The sequence below is a fragment of the Bos mutus genome, chromosome 29 (genome assembly GCF_027580195.1).
Source record: "Bos mutus isolate GX-2022 chromosome 29, NWIPB_WYAK_1.1, whole genome shotgun sequence".
Taxonomy (NCBI): Eukaryota; Metazoa; Chordata; class Mammalia; order Artiodactyla; family Bovidae; genus Bos; species Bos mutus.
The window spans coordinates 28,555,956-28,579,697 of NC_091645.1; the positions used below are offsets into that span (position 1 = coordinate 28,555,956).

At 42.4% G+C, this 23,742-nt stretch overlaps 2 protein-coding genes across 2 annotated transcripts; one reads left to right on the forward strand and one right to left on the reverse strand.

The window, feature by feature from the left end:
• Positions 1-4,715: 4,715 nt before the first annotated feature.
• PATE2 (prostate and testis expressed 2) lies at positions 4,716-6,064 on the reverse strand. The gene is made up of 3 exons (XM_005908754.2): positions 5,959-6,064; positions 5,198-5,326; positions 4,716-4,852 (listed from the first exon to the last, which is right to left on the reverse strand). Exons 1-3 carry the CDS (start codon positions 6,062-6,064, stop codon positions 4,716-4,718), a joined length of 372 nt encoding a protein of 123 aa, XP_005908816.2.
• Positions 6,065-8,047: 1,983 nt separating this feature from the next.
• LOC102281023 (prostate and testis expressed protein 3) lies at positions 8,048-14,201 on the forward strand. Its single transcript, XM_005908753.1, has 3 exons — positions 8,048-8,054; positions 13,519-13,641; positions 14,059-14,201. The coding sequence occupies exons 1-3, from the start codon at positions 8,048-8,050 to the stop codon at positions 14,199-14,201; spliced, it is 273 nt and encodes a 90-aa protein (XP_005908815.1).
• The last annotated feature ends 9,541 nt before the right edge of the window (positions 14,202-23,742 follow it).

Consider the following 23,742-nt stretch of genomic DNA (forward strand, 5'->3'; position numbering starts at 1 on the left):
CAAGGGAATTTAGGTTGTTACTACACAATGATGGCATGAAGAACTTTTTTGAAAACCATAGGATATGCTGGAATATCTTTAGTACTCTCTTGTCCAGTAGTCTTGTTCAATAGTAACCTGTAATGATGCTATAAGGACAAAACCACCAAGAGTTCAGATCACACAGGATTGAAGGCTGGAATATGCCATCAGGTCAAGAGCCCTGTCCAGCTGAGACATGGGCGGAAGTGAGAAAAGGTGGAGCAGGCAGTGTGAATGCAGCTGTGACTGTCATCTTCGGCCTCATGTCCAGTTACAAAAGTGAGGACTGCATCAAAGATTTACACTGCTTGATCGTTTCAAGTCTCTCCCTTGACTCCCACTAGAAAAAGCCCTGAAAGTTGAACTTGAAAGTTGTTAGTCGCTTGGTTGTGTCCAACTCTTTTTGACCCCCATGGACTGTGGTCCACCAGGCTCCTCTGTCCAGGCAAGAATACTGGAGTGGGTAGCCATCCCTTCTCCAGAGGAGCTTCCTGACGCAGGGACTGAGCCTATGTCTCCTGCACAGATTGAACATGTGCATTGCAGGCAGATTTTTTTTTTTTTTTTAACCACTGAGCCACCTGGAAGTCCAGAAAGAACCCTGGGTGGTAGCTATTTCCTAGATTTTGGTGAAAATATGGCTGAATTGCTATCATCTCCCAAGGTTGCAATGGGAAGTTTTTCATTCCCTGTGCTGGGAATGTAGTTTCCACTTAAATGAAAGAAAACGGGTACAGAGATCAATTCTCTATCCTTTTCCACTCTGCTCTCTGACCCATTGGAGATTTTTTTTTCCTCTTGTTTCCACAATTCTTTCTTTGACAACAATAGACAATCATGGTAACAGGTCTTTTGTTGTTGTTGTTTATATTTATTATATAAAATTTTCACCTAGGTCTTATTCTGTTCATTTGTTCAAGTTGGAAAATGGAAATAGGAATAATATCCCAAGATGTGGTAAACCAAAAGAAAAGTCTCTCCAAGATTAGAGCAATGTTATCTGGCTGCTGCTGCTGCTAAGTCGCTTCAGTCGTGTCCGACTCTGTGCGACCCATAGACAGCAGCCCACCAGGCTCCCCCGTCCCTGGGATGCTCCATGCAAGGACACTGGAGTGGGTTGCCATTTCCTTCTCCAATGCATGAAAGTGAAAAGTGAAAGTGAAGTCGCTCAGTCGTGTCCAACTCTAGCGACCCCATGGACTGCAGCCTCCCAGGCTCCTCCGTCCATGGGATTTTCCAGGCAAAAGTACTGGAGTGGGTGCCATCGCTTTCTCTGTATCTGGCTGCAAGGAAGCCTAATAAGGGCAATTCACACACCACACGCACTATCACTCAGAGGTACCAAAATGTAACATTTGTAACTCAACCTCATCTTGTTTTATTTTAGTACTTATAAAATTTTTTGCTCTGGCCACATCACATGGCTTGTGGGATCTTAGTTCCCCAACCAGGGATCAAACCTGTGTCCTCAGCAGTGAAAGTGCAGAGTCCTAACCATGGGACCACTGGGCAATTCCCTCATCTTGTTTTAGCGCTCTGTGCCCTATGATGGTAGAAAACACTTGGCCTTCTCAACCTAAAATTTTCAGGGGAAGTCAAGAAAGCAAGGGAGGTCAGGGGAAATGTTAGCAATAACATGGTCTCAACTGGAGACTGGCTTTAGTCAGATCCCACAGCAAAGCTCTGGCACAAGAACTGCCACAGACTTAGTCCCAACTTGATGGGAGGAGTTGGCCATTTGTTGGCTGAGGTGTTTGCTCTAGTTGGGAGCTTAGTATCCAGGTGAGGCAGCTCCCATTTGGCAGAGGGCTATTCTCCAGAGAAGGAAATAGCTGTGAGTTGTCATAGACCAACACTCAGTGCAGCTGAGTGACAGGTACACTGATCAGGAAAAAGGATTCCAGCAGGGCACCAAGGTCAAATAAAAGTCATCCATGTATAATGTCATATTCAGTGCTTTAATGCTGAGAGTACCAATGCTTGTTCTTGAAAGATTAAGGAAAGTTTTTAAAAATTAGAAACTTCTTGTTCAACAAAGCCAAGTTTTGTCTAAACATTGATTCACAAATATTTTTTAAAGTCTATTTTGAAACCCAATAGAAAACAATGATCTCTCTCTTTCTTTTTTTCTTTTTCCTAGATTATGTCTCCCAGCCCCATAATTCAACAGGTGAGAGAGCCTATATAAAGTCAGAAATAAAGATATGCTGTTTCCCTTAATGTCCATCCACAGATGAATGGACAAAGAAGATGCAGTACATATGTACAATGGAATATTACTCAGCCATTAAAAGGAAGGAAAGAATGCCATTTGCAGCAACATGGATGTGCCTAGAGATTACCATACTAAGTGAAGTAAGTCAGACAGAAAAAGCAAGCACCGTATGATACCACTTGTACGTAGAATCTAAAATATGACACAGATGAACATATCTGTGAAACAGACTCACAGACATATGAAACAGGCTGTGATTAACAATGGGGGTGAGGTATAGGGGACGGAAGGGTTGAGCGTTTGGAGTCAGCAGAAGCAAACTATTATATTTAGGACGGATAAACAACAAGGACCTACTATATAGCAAAGGGAACTATATTCAATATCCTGTGATAAACATATGGAAAAGAATATATGTATATGTATAACTGAATCCCTTAGCTGTAATTTCTCACTGTAAATCAAATATACTTCAATAAAAATTTTTTAAAATATGTGTTTCCTTAACTCAAAATATCCCTGTTTGATTGACTTTTCCAACCTGCCTGCCTATTTTTAAAAAGTTATGTACACGTCTCTCTTTACCCCAGCTTTGTATGGATAAAATCCCAAATGAGAATATCTCAGGAAGGATTATATTTTCAGACACAGGCAAAGGCAGAGACTACACCAGACTATTCAAGTAGAGGGGTGATCGGTTTATTGTAAGAATCTCATGTGGCATAATAAGGGAGAAAATTGATCATGGAAATCCAGGACCAAGAACTGCAGTATGCGTCATTCACAGGGAGAGAAATGCTGGGGTTACTTTATACCCGAGGAGGTTTCGCCACCTTGGCCACAGGTGTGCAGTTCCACCACCAATGCTGTGTGGTCTCTCTCTGCCTATCTGTTTTATTATATTAGGGAGGGAGGGATGGAAAAATGGAGAGAGGTGGAGGGAGGGGGAGGGAGGGGGAGGTGGGGAGGGAAAGGGGAGGAGGCAGGGAGGGGGCGGGGGAGGGATCTGCATCTCTTCCCACCACTGTTGTTGTTGTTCAGTTGCTCAGTCATGTCCCACTCTTTGCGACCCCAAGGTCTGCAGCACTCCAGGCTTCCCTGTCCATCTCCAACTCCTGGAACATGCTCAGATTCATTTCCATCAAGTCAGCGATGCCATCCAATCATCTCACCCTCTGTCGCCCCCTTCTCCTCTTGCCCTCAATCTTTCCCAGCATCAGGGTCTTTTCCAATGAGTGGCTATTTATATCAGGCGGTCAAGTATTGGAGCTTCAGCTTCAGCCCCTCCAGTGAATATTGAGGGTTGATTTCCTGTAGGGCTGACTGTCTTGATCTCCCACCACCAGTAGCTTTCGCTGTATCACTCCTTCTGCTTACTCATAACTGCATCTTACATACGGCTCTCTGTAACTAGAACACTACTGCATGGAGTCGCTATACGTTCCATTATCTTCACCTGCTTTATTATCAACATTTTTGTCTCACATTTTTATGAGAAGAAACAGATTAGCCATTCTGGCACAAGGTCTCCATTTCCAATTCAATCACTTGGTTCAACCAAGTGGTCAGAGAGGGTGATGGCAGCTCCACCCACAACGAACTGTTTCTTGAATCTTAATTTCCACAAACTGAAATGCCCCTAAAATAGTTCTTGAAGCCTCATTCCTATGTTTGTCCAGTTTTTTCTTGGCCTGAGATTCCCCCTAAGAGGTCTACAAGAGAAAGATGTGGCTCATGTTGCCAGCAGATTAGAAAAGTCGAGTTAGTCTTCTCGTATTGCCATAACCCAGGGACACAAGGAGAGTGCCAGGGCTAATCCAGAGAATCCTAGCCCAGAGCAGTGAGTATGAATGAGGATAAAGTGTGGTTGCAGAATTCCCAGTACTGGTTTGGGATGATTTTGACACAAGTCTTTGCATTTCCATTCAGAATGGGATAAATAAAACAGACATTTATGTGATTAAAATAAGATTTGATACTACTACATTACCTAAAGTTGGCTTCTCAGGTGGCTCAGACTGTAAAGAATCTGCCTGCCAATGCAGGAGACCCAGGTTCGATCCTTGGGTTGAAAAGGTCCCCTGGAGAAGGGAATGTCAACCCAGTACAGTATTCTTGCCTGGAGAATTCCATGGACAGAGAAACCTGGTGAGCTACTGTCCATAGGGTCACAAAGAGGCAGACGTGACTGAGTGACTAACACTTTGCTTTTCCATATAGGACATAATGAATAACCAACTGAAATCTCAACAATATCCATGGCAGTACCATCATAAAAAACCCAAAACCTTGTAAATAGGGATTTGCAAAAATTCTGTCTGGGGCTCCATCATTAATGATGACTCCTCTTTTAACTACCTGCTGATTTTCTCACTCCCTGCCACTGGTTAGAAGAGGAGAACAAAATATAGGTTTGGCAAAAAAACATAAAGGGGATAGTGAGTTGAAGAATAATCAAAACTCCAGAAGAGATGCAGAACTAAACACCTTCGGGGAGATTGCAGTAGCTTTTATGTTTGCAACAGATGAGCTCTGTTCTCTTCTCAAAACTTAAGAAGTTGATGTCCTCACAGTTGGCCTTACACGACAGTTTTGAATAAAAATACATACTCCGCCCTGAGGATGTGAAAGAAAGGAAATACAACTATGATGACTCTGTTTTCTCCTACCATATTCCTAGGAATCACCTTTCTTCAGACCGTCACTGACTTTTCTCTAGACCCTAGTGAGCTAAGACGGAGTCTATTAATTACTGACCCAGAGAAGGGATTTTATTTTCTAACTTAGAGGGGGACATTCACCTCTCCTTCACTCAATACTGTCTTAAAGAAAAGTCCAGCTTTGCAGGACCATCCCATCCTTACCCATAGACTCACCCATGTGTCCTAATGATGAAAGGAGGCGACTGCCTCTAAGTGGGGGAGAGGCGGTTACTTCTCAGTTACTCTATGCCCACACTACCTTTTCTGGTAAGGATGTAGATGTTTTCAACAGCACATGTCTGTTTGTACTTCAGGCTGCAGGACCTCATGGCTTCATAGCATATCCCGAGATGATATTTTTTACATTTGTAACACATCATTGAAGGCTCTGCCAGACACAGAAAGAGGTGCTTATAGGATGTGGTTTTATGGTGAAGGTTCTCCAGGTGGGGGGCTTCCCAACAGGAACTTACCACCGCCCAGTGCTCCCCACCTTTTCTTGGGACCCTGACTCCTTTGATAATCTTGTGAAAGCAAACTTGTACAGACAGGTTTAAATCCAACCCTGAATGTAATCTCAAGAGGTCAGAGTTCCCCTAAAAATTTATCTCTGGTCCCCAAGTAATGAGCCCCTTATCTAGCCTGATGATTTTGCTCAGTAATGGAGAAAAGGAAGCAAAGACAGGGATTTTAGCTCCCTAACTTCACGAAATGGACTAAATTGGTAAGATCAAACTCCTAGGATTTTACAGGAAGAATGGATTACAGCTTTCTCGAAAGAGGGAGGGAGAGGTACTCCTAAAGTGTCACCAATAACCTTTTTACCGAGGACTTTAGACTAGCCATGGTCGTACCTTTCATGTGTTCATAAAATTCACCTGTGAAAAGAGAAGTTTTTCTTATCATAGCTGCATATGCATCTGCCAAAGCCCCAAGAGCCAATTCTGGAAGTTTCCCCTCCCCTAGCGCCTTCCTTTCTCTTAACCAGCAACCAGCCCTCCCTTTGCCTCCAGGACTCACCCTTACTCATGCAGACTACAATGACAATGCGCAGCAGAAACAGAACAGACATCCTGGGACTTTGGTCGTGTGCAGTTGCCTGTGGAAGGCCCTGGTTGATCTCCATCCGTGTTCTGTCCTTGGGCTATTCTTCTAAATCATATAATCATAAAATTAGTATCTCAGTGTTCCCAGAAAGAACCAAAGCACCAACTCCAGTCCAGTGCCCATAAACCATCTATTGTAAAATTCTCCTCTATAGCTAAGCCTTGTGCTCTGCAAGGGAAGACAAGTCTCTTTGCCACATTTTAACCTTTTAAGACAGGGTTTGGATACTTTTGTTCCTTTTAGCTCTTTTTGATAATCTCAGAATAATCAGATTTGTCATTGTCTCACTTAGACTGAGGCGTGTGCTTCAGTCATATCCAACTCTTTGTCGCCCTGTGGACTGTAGCCCACCAGGCTCCTCTGCCCATTGGATTCTCCAGGCAAGAATACTGGAGTGGGTCGCCGTGCCCTCCTCCAGGGGATCTTCCTGACATAGGGATCGAACCCCACGTCTCTTTTGTCTCCTGCATTGGCAGTCGGGTTCTTTACCACTAGTGCCACCTGGGAAGCCCTAGACTGAGGCACCAGGAATTAAATCCAGGATTTCAAGTATGGTCTGAATGTGAGGGAAACACCAAAGTGTCCCTGCTGTGGTGTAGCAAAGGGAAGTTTCAGGAGAAGGAGAGATGTGCCTACTTTGACTTCAGGTGTTATTAATTGATGTCTTTTTAAAAAGTAAATATTTTCTACACACATACCAAATGGCTGCTGCTGCTGCGAAGTCGCTTCAGTCGTGTCTGACTCTGTGCAACCCCATAGATGGCAGCCCACCAGGCTCCCCCGTCCCTGCGATTCTCCAGGCAAGAACACTGGAGTGGGTTGCCATTTCCTTCTCCGATGCATGAAAGTGAAAAGTAAAAGTGAAGTTGCTTAGTCGTGTCCGACTCTTAACGACCCCATGGACTGCAGCCTACCAGGCTCCTCCATCCATGGGATTTTCCAGGCAAAAGTACTGGAGTAGGGTGCCATTGCCTTCTCCGAATGGCAGTATTATAAAAAGAGAAGATACCAAGCAAATCAGGCCACAAATCTGCAGCATCACGAAGGTTAGTGCCTAGTTAAGGTGAACACAAGTACATCAGCCACAGTTGACCTGGAGACCTAGATAAAGGACATTCAAATTTGACTGCATGACCAGGGAAGGTGTCCCTGAAGAAAGGATACTTGTGCAGGACTCTGAAAGCTGCTGCTGCTGCTAAGTCACTTCAGTTGTGTCTGACTCTGTGCAACCCCATAGACGGCAGCCCACCAGGCTCCCCTGTCCCTGGGATTCTCCAGGCAGGAACACTGGAGTGGGTTGCCATTTCCTCCTCCAATGCATGAAAGTGAAAAGTGAAAGTGAAGTTGCTTAGTCATATCCAACTCTTAACGACCCCATGGACTGCAGCCTACCAGGCTCCTCCATCCATGGGATATTCCAGGCAAGAGTACTGGAGTGGGGTGCTATCTAGTGATGTGCTATTAATAGCTAGAATAAGTGAATAGGGTTGATGTTGTTGTTGTTCAGTCACTGGTCTTGTCTGACTCTTTATGACCCCATGAACTGCAGCACACCAGGCCTCCCTTCATTATCTCCCAGAATTTTCTCAAACTCATGTCCATTGAGTCAGTGATGCCATATACCCATCCCATCCTCTGTGGTCCCCTTCTCCTCCTGCCCTCAATCTTTCCCACCATCAGGGTCTTTTCCAATAAGTCAACTCTTTGCATCAAGTGGCCAAAGTATTGGAGCTTCAGCTTCAGCATCAGTCCTTCCAATGAATATTCAGGGTTGATTTCCTTTAGGATTGACTGATTTGATCTCCTTGCAGTCCAAGGGACTCTCAAGAGTCTTCTCCAGCACCACAATAGGGTGGTGAATAAGGACAGGCACCCAAAGGCACAGCAAATGTCAAAGTGCAGAGATATCAAGCAACCTGCCACATGGGGATGAGAGCTGGTCATGTGGTTCTAGAGACATGGGTGAGCAAGAAACTCAGAGAGATGCATCTTGCTGGAGGTGATGGCAGGTAAGTGGAGAGAGGGGCTGCAGGGGACGATGTTCAGTGCTTGCTACTGAGATTACTTAGTCCCATGCACATAAAGTGGGATTTCTTGCTCACTATTACAGTTGCAAGATGTCAATGAAAAGCATCATTTTTCCCAGGACTGGAAAAGACGTTAAAGTACCACTCTTCTGTACCGATACTGAATTCTAGAAAGGACATCTTCCTTTATCCCAGGCTCAAGTTTGGTACACATGTGGGTTCAGATCCTGGCTCTGCTGCTTGCCAGTATTGTGACTCTGGGTATGTTACCAACGTTGAGAATGAATTTTCATCATAAGATTGGTGTTAGTAGTATATTCAAGTCTGCGTGGAGGCCTTGGAAACTATCAAACATAAATCCCTTGTGCAGGGCTTAAAACTTCAGGAGCTGCCGAGGTCCAGCCCCGGCTGATCCAGGGTATTCCAAGGAGAGACGGCCTAGGCGACTATTTATATGTTAATTAGAGATATAAGAGTAATAGAGTAAGGATAGCTCAGTAGGAAAATTCAGTGGAGAAAAGAGGCTGAGTAGCTTGGTTTATGCGGGAGACCAATAAAACTTCAAGACAAGAAGTTTGCACCACTTACATAGGCCGCAGGCGTCCTTCCATTCTCCCGAAGGAGAGGAGACACTGAGGCCTCCCCGGTCGGATCTTAGAAGCCCAGGCATAATTAGTAAGCATGGTGGGTTCCGTGCTCCAGATGGAGACTCAGCTGGAAGTTAAAGGGAAGAATGACATGGGGAGACCAAGCTTTGGTGAGCAAGGCCCGTAGCTTTATTTTCAAAAGGGGCTTATATACCCTAAGTTACAGATAGAGGATAATAGGGGATGCAAAGTCAGCAGTTTTTGATCCTTATCAAAAACCAGGGTTTCTTTCCTGCAAATTTATTGTATACAAATGGTTTAGGTGATTTACATCATCTTCTGGCCAGAAGGCCTATTAACATTTTATGACTCTTGACAAGGACTTATCAACAAAGACTTATTTTCTCTAAGAGTAATTATTTTAAGGTTTGGCGCCATCTTCCGAAGACAAAATTGCATTCCTATAGGGCGGATGTGTAATGGGTTTACAACAAAGGAAAGAATTTATTACCTTAAGGGTCTAAAGTTACTAACACCAAGGCCACTACTTATTTTTTCTACATACCAACTATTAATTAATACATATTCAAGGATACAATTCAGGGGATGTGAAAACTTGGCAACAAACATTGGCTCATCAATGAAATCCCTTACTAGTCTTATTCTGACAGTTTCTAACTCTCTGAGAGGCTCTAAGCTATTTGAATATCTTAAGCTTCCCGTGCCTCTCGAGGCTGGGAGACTGTAAACAATCTGCATAGCTGTAGGAGTCCGGGTAAATTTGTCAGGCGAGTTAGAGAGCCATCTGAGGGGTTTGGATTTAAACACTCCTAATTGCCCAGGAACTTTATTAATCAGAGCTGTAAGTTAACTCTTTGACAGAGAGAGCGAGATGGTGGTGGGGGACAGCCCCCAGTAAAGTCAGAGGTGAGAGCACAAAGCAATAAAGTAGGCAGACTCTGGTTTTTTGGGGGGTAGATGCTCGAGAATATCTGGGGGGACTCCTGAGGCTCGATCCCACCTTTGCGTATGTTGAGGCTCCTTCCTCATGACCTTTGTCACGAGTGGAATGCCTCACCGGCTCCCGGCAAGGAGCAGTCTGGGTCCTTTTGCTAGGGTAGGTGTCAGAAACTTCAGTCAAAAGGAGCCACGTGTGGGAAAGGGCACCTGGCCAGGAAAGCTGGTGATGGAGTAGCTGTGGCTGTGGTTTTGGCATCCAAGGGTCAAGAGCTGTGAAGATGATAATTGGGAGCATCATGTCATATGTTGTTTCATCAAGGCTTCCCTTGGGCTTTGGGTGTTGGAAAAGATGGAAAGACTGACAGCTTCTTCTGGAATGAACTTTGGAGACACCATCAGTTTCAGAACAAACTGATTAATTTGCTTTGGGTGGGTTAGCAGCTGGGAACTAATTGAGTTCTGAGGCATTGAAGACTGCATGAGAACTGGGTCTGTTCTCACAGCTCGAGCTTGAGGTCACCCACGTGCTGATGATGCCCAGTTTTACATCTCTACCTCTGACCTCTATTTTGAGTTCCAGATTCACATCTACAAATATCCATTCTACTTTAGATACCACAGTACATTGTTTCCAAGAGAAAATTTGATGGGTGAGGGACGAGAAGTAAGATCAGAGAACCTAGTGCGTGGGTGGCATTGCAAAATTCTACAGTCCTAACTGGAAATAGGAAAGAGGTTCCAAACTCAGTGGGGCTTTCAGAAAATGTCTGCCAGAGGGCACCTTGAAGGCAGTAGCATAGAAATTGGGCAAGCCCTCTGTGGTTTAGCCTAGAATTTCTTCTTCCTTTGCTTTAATTCTAGAGTCACTCTCTTTAAAGACAGAGAAGAGGAAACAGGTGGCACACAAAGGCTCAGAAGCTTGCCTTCTTGATAAGCCTTTGGAAACTCTTGAAAAGTGCTATCCCAGTTTCTCACATCTTCTTCTGAAAGATAGAAGATAGAAAACTGGATTCATAGACTTCACAAAGTTGACTTCGATTCTAGAATCAATTGTTTTCAAAGGAACAGACTCATGTTAAAGGCCTATGGTTCTCTTAGGCAGAGATGGACTCAACACTGTGCTCATTTAAAAGAAACATCATAAATTTCATGGCACTTGAGCTAAGGCTTGATTTCACCCAATTGTTACCTGTCCTCTAAAAATGTCATACTTGAGACATTTTGAAGGACATACCGTTCCTACAGCTAAAGAACATGTCATTAAATGAGTTCACGATAGCAGATTCCTATTATCTCTAGCCAAAGTACCATATGTTCACTGATGGGTCAGTGAACTGTCAGAGACTGACAGTGCCTGAACCAGTCATAGTTTTCAGTGGTTTACCCATGGTGAACCTCACCTGAGTTAATTTTTGTAGAGACAGATCCCTAAAGCATCTGGGCCAAACTGGCCAGATACACAATATAAATTCTCAAAAGATCAAGCCATGTGATAATCCTAGAGACGATTTCACAGCCCTACAAAGTAAATGTCTCCTGGCCTTGGGAAACAGATTTCTGGTAAAATGAGAGAGTTCTGGGCTGAGCATCAGAAGTTCTAATTGGAAGGCCCAGCTTAGTCATGGATGATCCCATCTTTTCACTTCCTTCACTCTTCTTTTGCTCACCCATAAGACGTGCAGCTAGGTGAGCTTTTTTTTGATCTTATTTGTTGCCCTGCTCTCATACACGAAACTGTGCTTGGCCTATAAAAGTGCTCAATGAATATTAGTCGAATGTATGAACAAACCTCCAAGAGGCATTCAATCAAAATGGTTAAAGGTATGGCTTCTGGAACTAGAAGACCTTGCTCTGAATCCTGGCACTATAAGTCACTAGATATGTGATCTTGGGAAAGATACTGGACCTCACCAGGCCTTAGCTTCCTTCTCTGTGAAATTAGAATAAGAATAATAACTACATTAATAATAATTACTGTGATGAATAGTATATATATATACAAAAAAAAAGTTAACTTCATGTAAATGCCAACATTTTTTAACTACTATCCTCTGTGATAGGCAGAGAAAGCAAGAAACTGCAGCGCCCAGAGATGACTGTGGGCCTGGTTCCCCTCAGGCATGAATAATCCCTGCCCTGTGATGAAGGGCAAGGTTTCCTCTTGTAGCCTACAGGCCTGTGTGTGCTGCCCCTGGCTTCTTTTCTTCCTGTGCGAGGGACTTCTCTGTCAAGATGGGCAGACACTTCTTGTTGCTTTTATTCCTCCTCGGCTGCCCCTTGGGTGAGTCAAGAGACTTGAGAAGCGGGCTCCAGAGCCAGGATCGAGGGGGCTCCCTGGGACACTCTGTATGTGTGGGTGGTGTCCAGGCTGGGCTGAGTCTTGACTACATTTATATGGGAGGGGAAGCCAGCCTTTAGAGTGCTCCCTGGGCCTCCGTGCCAACTTGTCTGACCTTTATAACATTCTACCATTCCCCACCAAGGGCTCAAGCCTCTATGGCTGCCCCTCTAGGGCTCCCCTACCAATCTGTCCCTACCATTCCCCATAATCAAAACTCTTAGCAAGATATCCTTCAGTACATTCTTCCCATATATAAATCTGTGCCCTATTTGCTGATGGAGCTGGTCAGTCTGCAGTGAATAATTTCATAGTTGGCTTTAGTGACATCAAGGGTTTTGATACCCTTACCAGGGATTTTTATATTCAAACAAGTGATTGTAGTAAAGAAAATACTGGATGCACTGGGATCAGACAGGTTAAAAAATAATTCAGTCACTGTCTTAAATTCTCTGGTTGCTCATCTGGGAAATGGGGAAATACTTAGTTACAAGGCTTTTGTGAGCATTAAATCAGATAATAAGGAAAGAGAACATGGCCCAAACGAGATGCTCAAGAAATGATACTTTCTCTTATAGGTGTATTAAGGAGCATTTTTTAAAATTAAACTTTATTTCAATCAGTTCACCCCACAGTACCACATAAAGTGGCACTGACTACGGTATATGATTCAGGAGGCTTTCACATAGATTCAGTTTGAAGTTCAAAACAGACTATATCGCCTAACCATATCTAAGTGATGAATATCAGAAATCCCATCAGAGTAATGGGTCAAACACTTTAAAGCATTCAGCCTTATTATCCCACTCTATCTACATTGCTGCCAAGTAAGCCAGGTTAGCATTAACAGAATCATCTTTAAGCTGGAAAATCCATGCCACAGAGGCTAAATCTTTGCTCAAAGTTACCAGGTTAAAGGGGCTTCCCTGGTGGCTCAGATGGTAAAGAATCCGCCTTCAGTTCAATCCCAGGGTTGGGGAGATCCCCTGGAAAAGGGAATGGCTACCCACTCCAGTTTTCTTGCCTGGAGAATTCCATGGACAGAGGAGACTGGAGAGCAGTCCATGGGGTCACAAAAGAGTAGACACTTCACTTTTACCAGGTTAAAAGGGCTAAATTGGGGGTCAGAATCCTTTTGCTCTCACAATGACATTTTTCCGGATGTGGAGTTGGTGAGAGCTCAAACTGCTCACTCCCTGATCCCAAACACCCGCAAGCCCACTCCCAGGTCTAGATAGGTCTGCTGCTAGGCTGCTGCTAAATCGCTTCAGTCGTGTCTGACTCTGTATGACCCCATAGACGGCAGCCCACCAGGCTCACCTGTCCCTGCGATTCTCCAGGCACGAACACTGGAGTGGGTTGCCATTTCCTTCTCCAATGCATGAAAGTGAAAAATGAAAGTGAAGTCGCTCAGTCGTGTCCGACTCTTAGCGACCTCATGGACTGCAGCCCACCAGGCTCCTCCATCCATGGGATTTTCCAGGCAAGAGTGCTGGAGTGGGGTGCCATTTCTTCTAAGTCTCTGCCTCCCCTGGCCTTACACCAGCTCTGTGCTCTCCAGCAGTGACACTACTGAGATGCATAACCTGCCACCTTCGTACACAGACGGATCGCTGTAGAAGAGGCTTTGGAGTCTGTGTTGCTAAGAATTATGAGAGCTGCATGATCTTAAAGATCTTCCAGGGTAAGTTAGAGGGTCCAGGGAGGTGCTGTGAGATTCCTAGAAAATTCTTAGGAGAGCAAATATCTATCTCAGGCTAAGGTCAATTCAAGAGAGGAACCAAAGTGCCACATACCCCAGGGTACGGGACCCTGTGCATGCAGACTGAAGAGGACTTGGGGAAACGAGCCAGGAGGAAGAAACTTGAGTACAGAGGGTTGAAGTTTTCCAGGGAACTTAGGCAAATAACTCCTGCAGGGGACCCGTGATGTCTTCCTCTCCCTGCCTGAGTTCCCTTGGGAAGTACAAGATGGGAAGCCAACCCCAGACCTACCCTGATGCCCTATTAAACGTTTACAGACAGGACTAGTGCCACATGTGACTTGTCTTTAAAGAACTTAGATCGCTGGCTGATTTTTCTATGATTCCTTCTTATTACAGGTGGCACCCTCCAGTTATCGTATCTGGTGTGTCAGAGATTCTGCAGAGATCTGACATACAGTTTCCAGGGTCGAATTTATGTTCACAAATGCTGCAACTACAATTATTGTAACTTCAAAACGCTAAAATACTTCTACTCCTGAGTTGTCCCTTTAAAATGTTACCAATACTTCTCTGCCTTCACAGTTGGCCTGCCCTGGCTTTTCTGCCCTGTCTGTTCTGGAGGGACCCCAGCCCTCTCTGTAACTCAGTGGTAGCCTTGCTATTGCCTAAGCTCGGTTTCTACCTCAGTCAGAGGATTACCACCCTGAACAACAGAATTCTCCCATTACAAGGACTGGCATTTCTGTACTTCGAGAAGCTTACCCTCAGAAGCACAGTAGAAAATTTTAAAATAAGACCATTCTAGATCCTGGTGGAGTATCTTAGCTAGTGGAGGTGGACTAGAAATTCTTCAGCTGAAAATTCACAAAAGTTTTTGTCTGAAACTCACATCATGATTGTAGTTAAGCAGAAATAGCAAAAAAGCAGATGCTGGACACTTGAGATTTTCCTCTGTGGACAAAAATTATTGTCCCCAGTGGGCAGTGTCCACCTCACACTCAGTCATGATTTTCTTGGCATTTACGAAGTGTCTGTATATACAATGTTAGTAGGGGGCAGCAAATAAAGGACTTCTTGCCTCTGTGGCATTCACAGCTCACATACAGCCACTTCTAGGCCTGGCAAGATGTGTGTTCAAGATATATGACGACTCTCATTTCTTCCTCTTCCTCTTCTAGTCTTTCTCAGTTCCTTTCCTCTTTTGCCACCGCTTCCACTCTGACTCACCAGTGACCCACACCATTGCTACACAAATTCTCCTTCCTCTGAATACCCAAGTCACTTTATAAGTACTTTTTTTCCCTCTTCCTCACAAAAAAGGAATCATTTCTGTTTGTCTAATTTGTTCTAGAATGTTATAAATCACAGCAAGAACACCTGTCTTACTCATCTCTAGTTGCCTTTAGCTGGCCAGTTAGACTTCACTGGGTTTAAAAGAGCTGCCAGTAAAGCTGATGGAATTGTTCTTGTCCATTTGTTTATCGTGGCTTGTTGGTTTTTTACTTATTTTGTTGAGTGTACTGAGAATGGTAACCACTACTCCCTAGCAGACATGAACGTTCACTCCAGTGCCAACATACCATGTGTCTTCCTCAAAGAAATTATGAAAAGGACATTTCTGATTATGGGACCCTCCAGTATTCAAATACATTAACTTAAAACAACTTTTTTTTGATGGGATTCTTCCAAAACTCATTACTTACTTCAATATTCAAAATTAAAACTATTATTATATCAAAGCCTTACAAAACAGGCCTGGAAGTTTAGAAAGGGTAATCTGGTCCAACACTTGGAAATATCTGAAGGCAGACATTTTCCTGGTTTTAACAATGTCAGGATTAATTATATAAGTTTTTTTGCCCTCAGATTTATCTATGCAATATTAAGTTTCCCTTCAATTGTGCATCTAACAGCTTTAGCTCCTACTGATTATTATTAGCGAGATCCTTCATTCATTATGAGATGAATAATAATCTTCTTTTTGTAATATTTATTTTTAACTGATTGATGATTGCTTTATAATATTAGTTTGATTTCTGTCACACATCAACATGAATTAACCATAGGTATGCATATGTCCCCTCCCTCTTGAATCTCCTTCCCATTTCTGGCAATTATCTTCTTAATTGAAGTATAATTCATGTATAATAAAATGCACATATTTTAAGTATAGAGTTTGATGTGATTTGATAAGCAGATAAACCTATATAACCACCATCCCAATTAAGACATAGAACATTTTCATCATTCCTGTAAGTTTCTTCAAATAACAATCTACTCCCAGAAGTATTATTCTAACTTCCATCACCATAGAACTAATTTCATCTGTTCTTGAACTTATTATAAAGACAGTTATACAGAAAGTACTGTCTTGAGTCTAGTTTCGATCACCCACCGTAATATTTTTAAGACTCCTGTGTTTTTCACTTATACCAAAGGTTTGTTGTTTTTCTTCCATTGTGTACATACACCGGGCTTCCCTGGTGGCTCAGGCAGTAAAGAATCCACCTGCAATGTGGGAGACCTGGGTTCAGTCCCTGGGTTGGGACGATCTCCTGGAAGAGGGCATGGCAACTCACTCCAGTATTCCTGCCTGGAGAATCCCCATGGACAGAGGAGCCTGGCAGGCTATAATCTAAGGAGTCGCAAAGAGTTGGACACAATTGAGCGACTAAGCACAGCATAGCACATACATATACTACAATTTATTAAGTCAATTCTCTTATGGATGGACATGAGTTGTTTTCAGCTTTGGGCTATTGTAAGGAAATCTGCTATGAACATTCTCAGATGAGCCGTTTTTAAAATTTGTATCACATAAGAATTTTGACAGTCATATACCCTCATCTCTCTTGGGTAGGTAATTAAAAGTAAAATGTATGAGTCACAGGGTAGACATATCCATAACTTAAAAAGAAACAACCAAAATAGTTTACCAAAGTGGTGATACTAATATAGAGTCCTACCAGTACTGTATGAGAGTTCCACTTACTTTGGGTAAGAAAATAATTCATTCATGTTTCCTGCTAATAGTTTCTTGGATTAAATTGACATTTTGTCTACTCATTTGGAATTTATCCTTGCAAGAAATTGATCCAAGTTACTATATTTCCACGTGACTAGCCAATTAACCCAATAATATTTATTTGAAAGTTTGTATTTTTCTCAGCTAATTTGATATGCCTCTTTTCATTAGCACTTAACACTCTGGGTTCTCTACTCAGTTAAATTTTTCTACGCATTACCTCTACCTCACAGTATACACAAAAAGCAAATTCAAACTTTTTGGATTGTAGGTCTAAAGTGAAAAGTAAAGCAATAAAACTTCCAGAAGAAAGCATAGCATGTATTAATAACTTTGGAATAAGCTAAAGGTTACTTAAACATCACCTAAACAGCAAAACTATTTTTTAAGAATTGATAAGTTAGATTTCACTAAAATGCACAATGTTGGTTCATCAAAATGTATCATTAAGAGAGTGAAAAGAAGTTAAAGACTTGGATAAGATATTTGCAATACTGATATCCTCTATAGAATTTGTATAAAGAACACACACACACACAAAAAGAACACAAAAAATCTTATAGCTTTCCTAGTTAAAAAAATAAATGCTAAGGGAATTCATCATGACTAGATCTGACTTGCAAGAAACACAGAAAGGAGTTAGTTAATACAAGGTGAAATAAAAATACGCTAATTAAAGACATGAAGACATATGGAAACATGTAACACATTGGTACAGGTAAATATACAGTCAGAAAACTCTAATAGCATGGTTTGTTAACCACTGAACTATACTACAAAGATCAAAGGAAAAAACATTAAAATAATTTAGCTACTATCATTTGTTAATGAATGTGTATGTGTGTGTGTGCTCAGTTGTGTCTGACTCTTTGCAACCACCTGGAGTGAGTCCATGCAATTTTCCAGACAAGAATACTGGAGTGGGTTGCCATTTCCTACTCCAGGGGATCTTCCCAACCCAGGGATCGAACCCAAGTCTCTTGTGTCTCCTGCATTGGCAGGCAGATTCTTTACCACTGTGCCACCTGGGAAGCAAAATATAAAAAGAGGAAAATAATGACTTCAAAATATAAAAGGACGAAGTAAAAGGGTGAAACTTTCATTGATACTCAAAATTAAGTTGTTATCAACTTGAACTAGGTTGCTTTACCTATGAGATGTCTTATGTAAGACTCCTGGTGGAGGGGAAGTTGGAAGAACGGAGTCAAAAGGTACAACCTTCCAGTTACAAGATGAATAGCTACTAGGGATGTAATGTAATAAGGGTGAAAGAGCTGGCTTAAAACTAAATATTAAAAAGAACTAAGATTATGGCATCCGGCCCCATTACTTCATGGCAAATACGGGGGGGAAGGTGGAAGAAGTGAAAGACTTCCTCTTCTTGGGCTCTAAAATCACCGTGAACGGCGACTGCAGCCATGAATCAGAAGACGTTTGCCTTTTGGCAGGAAAACTATGACAAACCTAGACAGTGTGTTGAAAAGCAGAAACATTACTCTGCTGACAAAGGTCTGTATAGTCAAGGCTATGGTCTTCCCAGTGGTCACGTACAGATGTGAGAGCTGGACTGTAAAGAAGGCGGAGGGCCAAAGAATTGATGCCTTCTAACTGCGGTGCTGGAGAAGACTTCCTGAGAATCCCTTGGACAGCAAGGAGATCAAACCAGTCAATCTTAAGAGAAATCAATCCTGAATACTCGTTGGAAGGACTGATGCTGAAGCTGAAACTCCAGTATTTTGGTCACCTGATTCGAACAGCTGACTCATTGGAAAAGTCCCTGATGCTGGCAAAGATTGAGGGCAGGAGGAAAAGAGGGCATTAGAGAATGATGAGATGGCTGGATGGCATCTTCGATGCAATGGACATGAACTTGAGCAAACTTCCAGAGATGGTGAGGGACAGAGAGGCCTGGCATGCTGCAGTTCATGGGGTCACAAAGAGTTGGACACGACTGGGCAACTGAACAACAACAACTCTATATCTTCATGCTATCCCTTCACTGTTTATTGTACAGTTTCTTTTACAATTTTCTTTCTTTTGTAATCTATGCACTGGTTTTAGATTCTTTCTTCTTTTTCATTTAGAGGAAACATTTCTTTTAAGGGAAGTTTAGTATTGCTGAATTCTTTTAGGTTTTGCTTATCTGAGAAACAGCTTCTCTCTCATTCTCTCTTAAATAATAATCTTTCTGGGTAGAGCGTGCTAGGTTGCACATTCTCCTCCGTTTGTACTTTGAATATATTATGCTGCTCCTTTCTGACCTGCATAGATCCTGCAATTGGGTGATGCCTTGTAAGGATCCCCCTGTATATAACTCTTTCTCGTGTTGTCTTTAGGATTCTCTCTTCCACTTTTGCCCGTTTCATTATGGTATGTCTTGCTATGGGTCTGTTTGCATTCATTTTGCTTTGGGACCCTCTGGACTTCAGGTGATACAGTAATAAAGAATCTGCCTGCCAGTGCAGGAGATGCAGGTTCTATCATCAGGTCAGGAAGATCCACTGGAGTAGGAAATGGCAACCCATTTCAGCATTCTTGTCTGGGAAATTCCTGAACAGAGGGAGAGCCTGGCAGGCTATCATCCAGGGGGTTGCAAAGAGTCACACAGATGGAGCATGCATGCACATGCTTCCTGTACCTGGATATATTTCCTTCTTTGGGTTTGGAAAGGTTTCAGCCATAATGTTCTGAAGTACATTTTTTACTCCTTTTTCTCTCTCTTCTTCTGAAAAGCCTATAATGCATGTGGATGTTGGCACCTTGTATATTATCCCATCAATCTCATATGTTGCTTCATTTTTTTTTTTCATTAGTTTTTCTGTTGTTCTGATTGGGTGATTTCCACTATTCTGTCTTTCATATCACCACATTCATGTGTTCTTCTCTGTCATTTATTCAGCTATTGATTGTTTCTAAATGTTTTTTTTTTAATCTCAGAAATGGCATTATCTATTTCTGATTGTGTCTTTGTAGTTTATAGTTTTTTTGTTAAAACTATCTGTGTTTATATCACTACTCTTTCTTAATTCAGTTAGCATTTTTATTGCTAACATTTAAAAAAATATTTATTTTATACCAGAGGAGAGTTGATTAACAATGTTGGGTTTGTTTCTGGTGTACAGCAGAGTGATTCAGTTACACACGTATATGTACCTATTATTTTTCAAATTCTTTTCCCATTTAGATTGTCACAGAGTATTGAGCAAAGTATTCCCTGTGCTATACAGTAGGTCTTTGTTGGTTATCTGTTCTAAATATAGTGGTGTGTATATGTCAGTCCCAAACTCCCAATGTGTCCCTTTCTTCCCACCCTTTCCCCTTGGTAACCGTAAGTTTGTTCATTAAGACTGTGAGTCTGTTTCTATTTTGTAAATAAGTTTGCTTGTATCTTTTTTTTTTTTAGATTTCACATATAAGTGATACATATGGTATTTGTCTTTCTCTGGCTTATTTCATTCAGTATAACAATCTTCAGGTTCATATATGTTGCTATAAATGGCATTATATCATTCTTTCTAATGGCTGATCTAATAGTCCATTGAATATATGTACCACATCTTTATCCATTCATCTGTCAATAGACATTTAGGCTGCTTTCATGTCTTAGCTATTGTAAATAGCTCTACAATAAACACTGGGGTGCATGTACCTTTTGAGCCATGCAGGAGTGGGATTGCAGGGTCACATGGTCGTGCTTCCCTGGAGGGTCAGAGGTTAAAGCATCTGCCTGCAATGCGGGAGACCTGGGTTTGATCCCTGGGTTGGGAAGATCCCCTGGAGAAGGAAATGGCAACCCACTTCAGTATTCTTGCCTGGAGAATCCCATGGACAGAAAAGCCTGGTGGGCTACAGTCCATGGGGTCGCAAAGAGTCGGACATGACTGAGCGACTTCACTTTCACTTTCATGGTCCCTCTATTTTAGTTTTTTAAGGAGTCTCCGTACTGTTCTCCAAGTACCAACTTACATTCCCACCAAAAGTGTAGGAGTGTTCCCTTTTCTCCACACCCTCTCCAGCATTTATTGTTTGTAGAGTTACTGATGAAGGCCATTCCTGCTGGTGTGAGGTGATACCTCATTGTAGTCTTGATTTGCATTTCTCTAGTAATTAGTGATGTTGAACATCTTTTCATGTGCCTCTTGGCCATCTGTATAACTTCTTTGGAGAAATGTCTATTTAGCTCTTCTGCCCATTTTTGAGATTGGGTTGTTTGTTTTTTTGATATTGAGAGCAGGAACTGTAAATTTTGAAAATTAATCCCCTGTCAGCCACATGATTTGCAAATATTTTCTCCCATTCTGTAGATTGTCTTTTCATTTTGCTTATGGTTTCCTTTGCTGTGAAAAACTTTTGAGTTCAATTAGGTCCCATTTGTTTATTTTTTAAAATTTCTATTACTCTAGGAGATGGACTAAAAAATATATTGCTGAGATTTATGTCAAAGAGTGGTCTGCCAACATTTTCCTCTAACAGTTTTATAGTATATTTAAGTCTTTAATTCATTTTGAGTTTATTTTTGTGTATGATATTGAAGAATGTTCTAAAAAATTTTATTTTTTACATGTAGCTGTTCAATTTTCCCAGCACTATTTTTTATACTTTAATTAAAAAAAACTTTTTATTTTGTACTGGGTATAGCCAAGTGTTCAAACTGTAGTGCTGGAGGAGACTCTTGAGGGTCCCTTGGACTGCAAGGAGATCAACCAGTCAGTCCTAAGAGAAATCAACCCTGAATATTCATTGCAAGGATTGATGCTGAAGCTGAAGCTCCAATACTTTAGCTACCTGATGCGAAGAGTTGACTCACTGGAAAAGACCCTGATGCTGGTCAAGATTGAAGGCAGTAGGAGAAGGGGATGAACAAGGATGAGATGGTTGGATGGCATCACCTACTCAATGGACATGAGTCTGAGCAAACTCTGGGAGATAGTGAAGGACAGGGAAGCCTGGCATGCTGCAGTCCGTGGGGTCGCAAAGAGTGGGACACGACTTAGGGACTGAACAACAGCAAACAATAGCCAATTAGGAAACAATGTTGTGATAGTTTTAGGTGAACAGTAAGGGGACTCAGCCACAGATATACACGTATCCATTCTCCCCAAAACTCTCCTCCCATCCAGGTTACCACACAACACTGAGCAGAGTTCCAAGTGCTATACAGTATGTCCTTGCTGGTTATCCATTTCAAACTAGCAGTGTGTACATGTCAATCCCAAACTCCCTAACTATCCTTTCCCCCCATCCTTCCCACCAGCAACCCTAAGTTCGTTCTCTAAGTCTGCCAGCAGCATTTTAAAAAATTTTTTATTTTTTATTGGAGTATAGTTAGTTTACAATGCTCTGTTAGTTTCAGGTATACAGCAAAGTAAATCAGTTATACATATATTCACTTTTTAAGATTCTTTTCTTATATCAGTCATTACAGAGGGTTGGGCTCAAGCTGGCTGTGTTCCCTTTAAGTATGTGTTTTTTCTTCTCCTTGTAGGGCTTTTGGCCCAAAGGAGGGGCTGTGCTGCAGTAAACGAGGCTCGTGTGCTGTGTTGCCTGTGTAGGCATCCACAGCTCTGCCTGGACACAGCCCAAGGTCACCCTTTTTTCTGTTTTGGTCATCCCAGACCCAGGGCAAAGTTGTGGCTTGGAGTGAAAAGGGCCAGAGCATTCAGTAGGCTGGAACCAGGGAAAGGGGTATTATGGTTGTGGGAATTGAAGTGACTGCGCTGCTGTCAGAGGTGTGAGCTGTTTTCCTGATGCTGTTTGAGTAAGTACCAACCATGGCCAGTAGCCCCACATGGACCACACCCCAGGCTCCTAGGGTGCCTCTGTATCCCTTGATTGAATCTTTCCCCAGCCTGGCAGTTCTAGATCTTGTGTCTGCCCTAGATCCTGTGCTCACCTGTGGCACGGAGCAAGCAGGACCAGTGGATTCACCCAACTCAGATTGGTATGCATGGCCAGGTGGCAGCCACTAAGGCAAACCTCTCTCAACACTGTCTGTCAGCAAGCCAGCACCTGCACACTCCCTGGGAGTGGAGTCTAGGCTTCTCCAGCCTTTCTCTCTGTCCTAATGTTCTCCCACCAGCCAAGGGGGCTGGTTTGTTTCTATGCAGGAGTTCTGGGACTGGAACACCCAGTCTGCCTCAATCTGCTCACTCCCCACGGACAGAGTCCTCTCGTGTGGTCTTTATTTCCCTCCTAGACCCTTCCTGGGGCACAGGTCCCAACTCAATGCTGTTTTCCCCCCAGCCTACTCAGTTACACGGAAATCTTTCTTGCAGCCTTGGTTGTATAAGGGATCTTCTTCCAGTTTCCGGCTGGTTTTTCATGAGAATTGTCTCACGTGTAGATGTATTTTTGATGTGTTTATGGGACAAGGTGAAATCCAAGTTCTTACTCTGCCATTGCAATCCCCCTCCAAAATATTCTTTATTTTGAAGGAACTTTATCTAACAGTAATGTGGCTGTAATTTTACCCTTCTTATGCTTAGTGTTTGCAGGTACCTCTTTTCCTTCCCTTTTACTTTTTTCTTTAAAAAATTATTTATTTTTTACAGTAGGTCCTTGTTGGTTATCTATTTATTTATTTAGGTGTAAATTATTTTGTATTTTATTTTATTTTTTAAAGAAAATGTGTACATATGTATATAATGGAATATTACTTGGCCATACAAGAGAATGAAATAATGCCATTTGCAGCAACATGGATGGGTCTAGAGAGTATCATACTAACTAAAGCAAATCAGACAGAGTTGGACAAATATTATATGATATCACTTACATGTGAACTCTACAATATTGTATTGGTTTTGCCATACATCAACCTGAATCCGCCACGGGTGTATACATGTTCCCAATCCTGAACCTCCCCTCCCACCTCCCTCCCCATACCATCCCTCTGAGTCATCCCAGTGCACCAGCCCCAAGCTTCCTGTATCATGCATTGAACCTGTACTGACGATTCGTTTCTTATATGATATTATACATGTTTCAATGCCATTCTCCCAAATCATCCCCCCCTCCCTCTCCCACAGAGTCCAAAAGACTGTTCTATACATCTG

What these genes read in the sequence shown, in the direction of transcription:
- PATE2 (XM_005908754.2), bottom strand. Translation starts at nt 6,064, where the DNA reads ATGGAGATCAACCAGGGCCTTCCACAGGCAACTGCACACGACCAAAGT. An exon ending in TGTAGTCTGCATGAGTAAGG is followed by an intron (nt 5,327 to 5,958) that starts GTGAGTCCTGGA and finishes TGTGTCTGGCAG; the next exon opens with AGCCTTCAATGATGTGTTAC. An exon ending in CTACATCCTTACCAGAAAAG is followed by an intron (nt 4,853 to 5,197) that starts GTAGTGTGGGCA and finishes TCACATCCTCAG; the next exon opens with GGCGGAGTATGTATTTTTAT.
- LOC102281023 (XM_005908753.1), top strand. An exon ending in GATCTTAAAGATCTTCCAGG is followed by an intron (nt 13,642 to 14,058) that starts GTAAGTTAGAGG and finishes TTCTTATTACAG; the next exon opens with GTGGCACCCTCCAGTTATCG.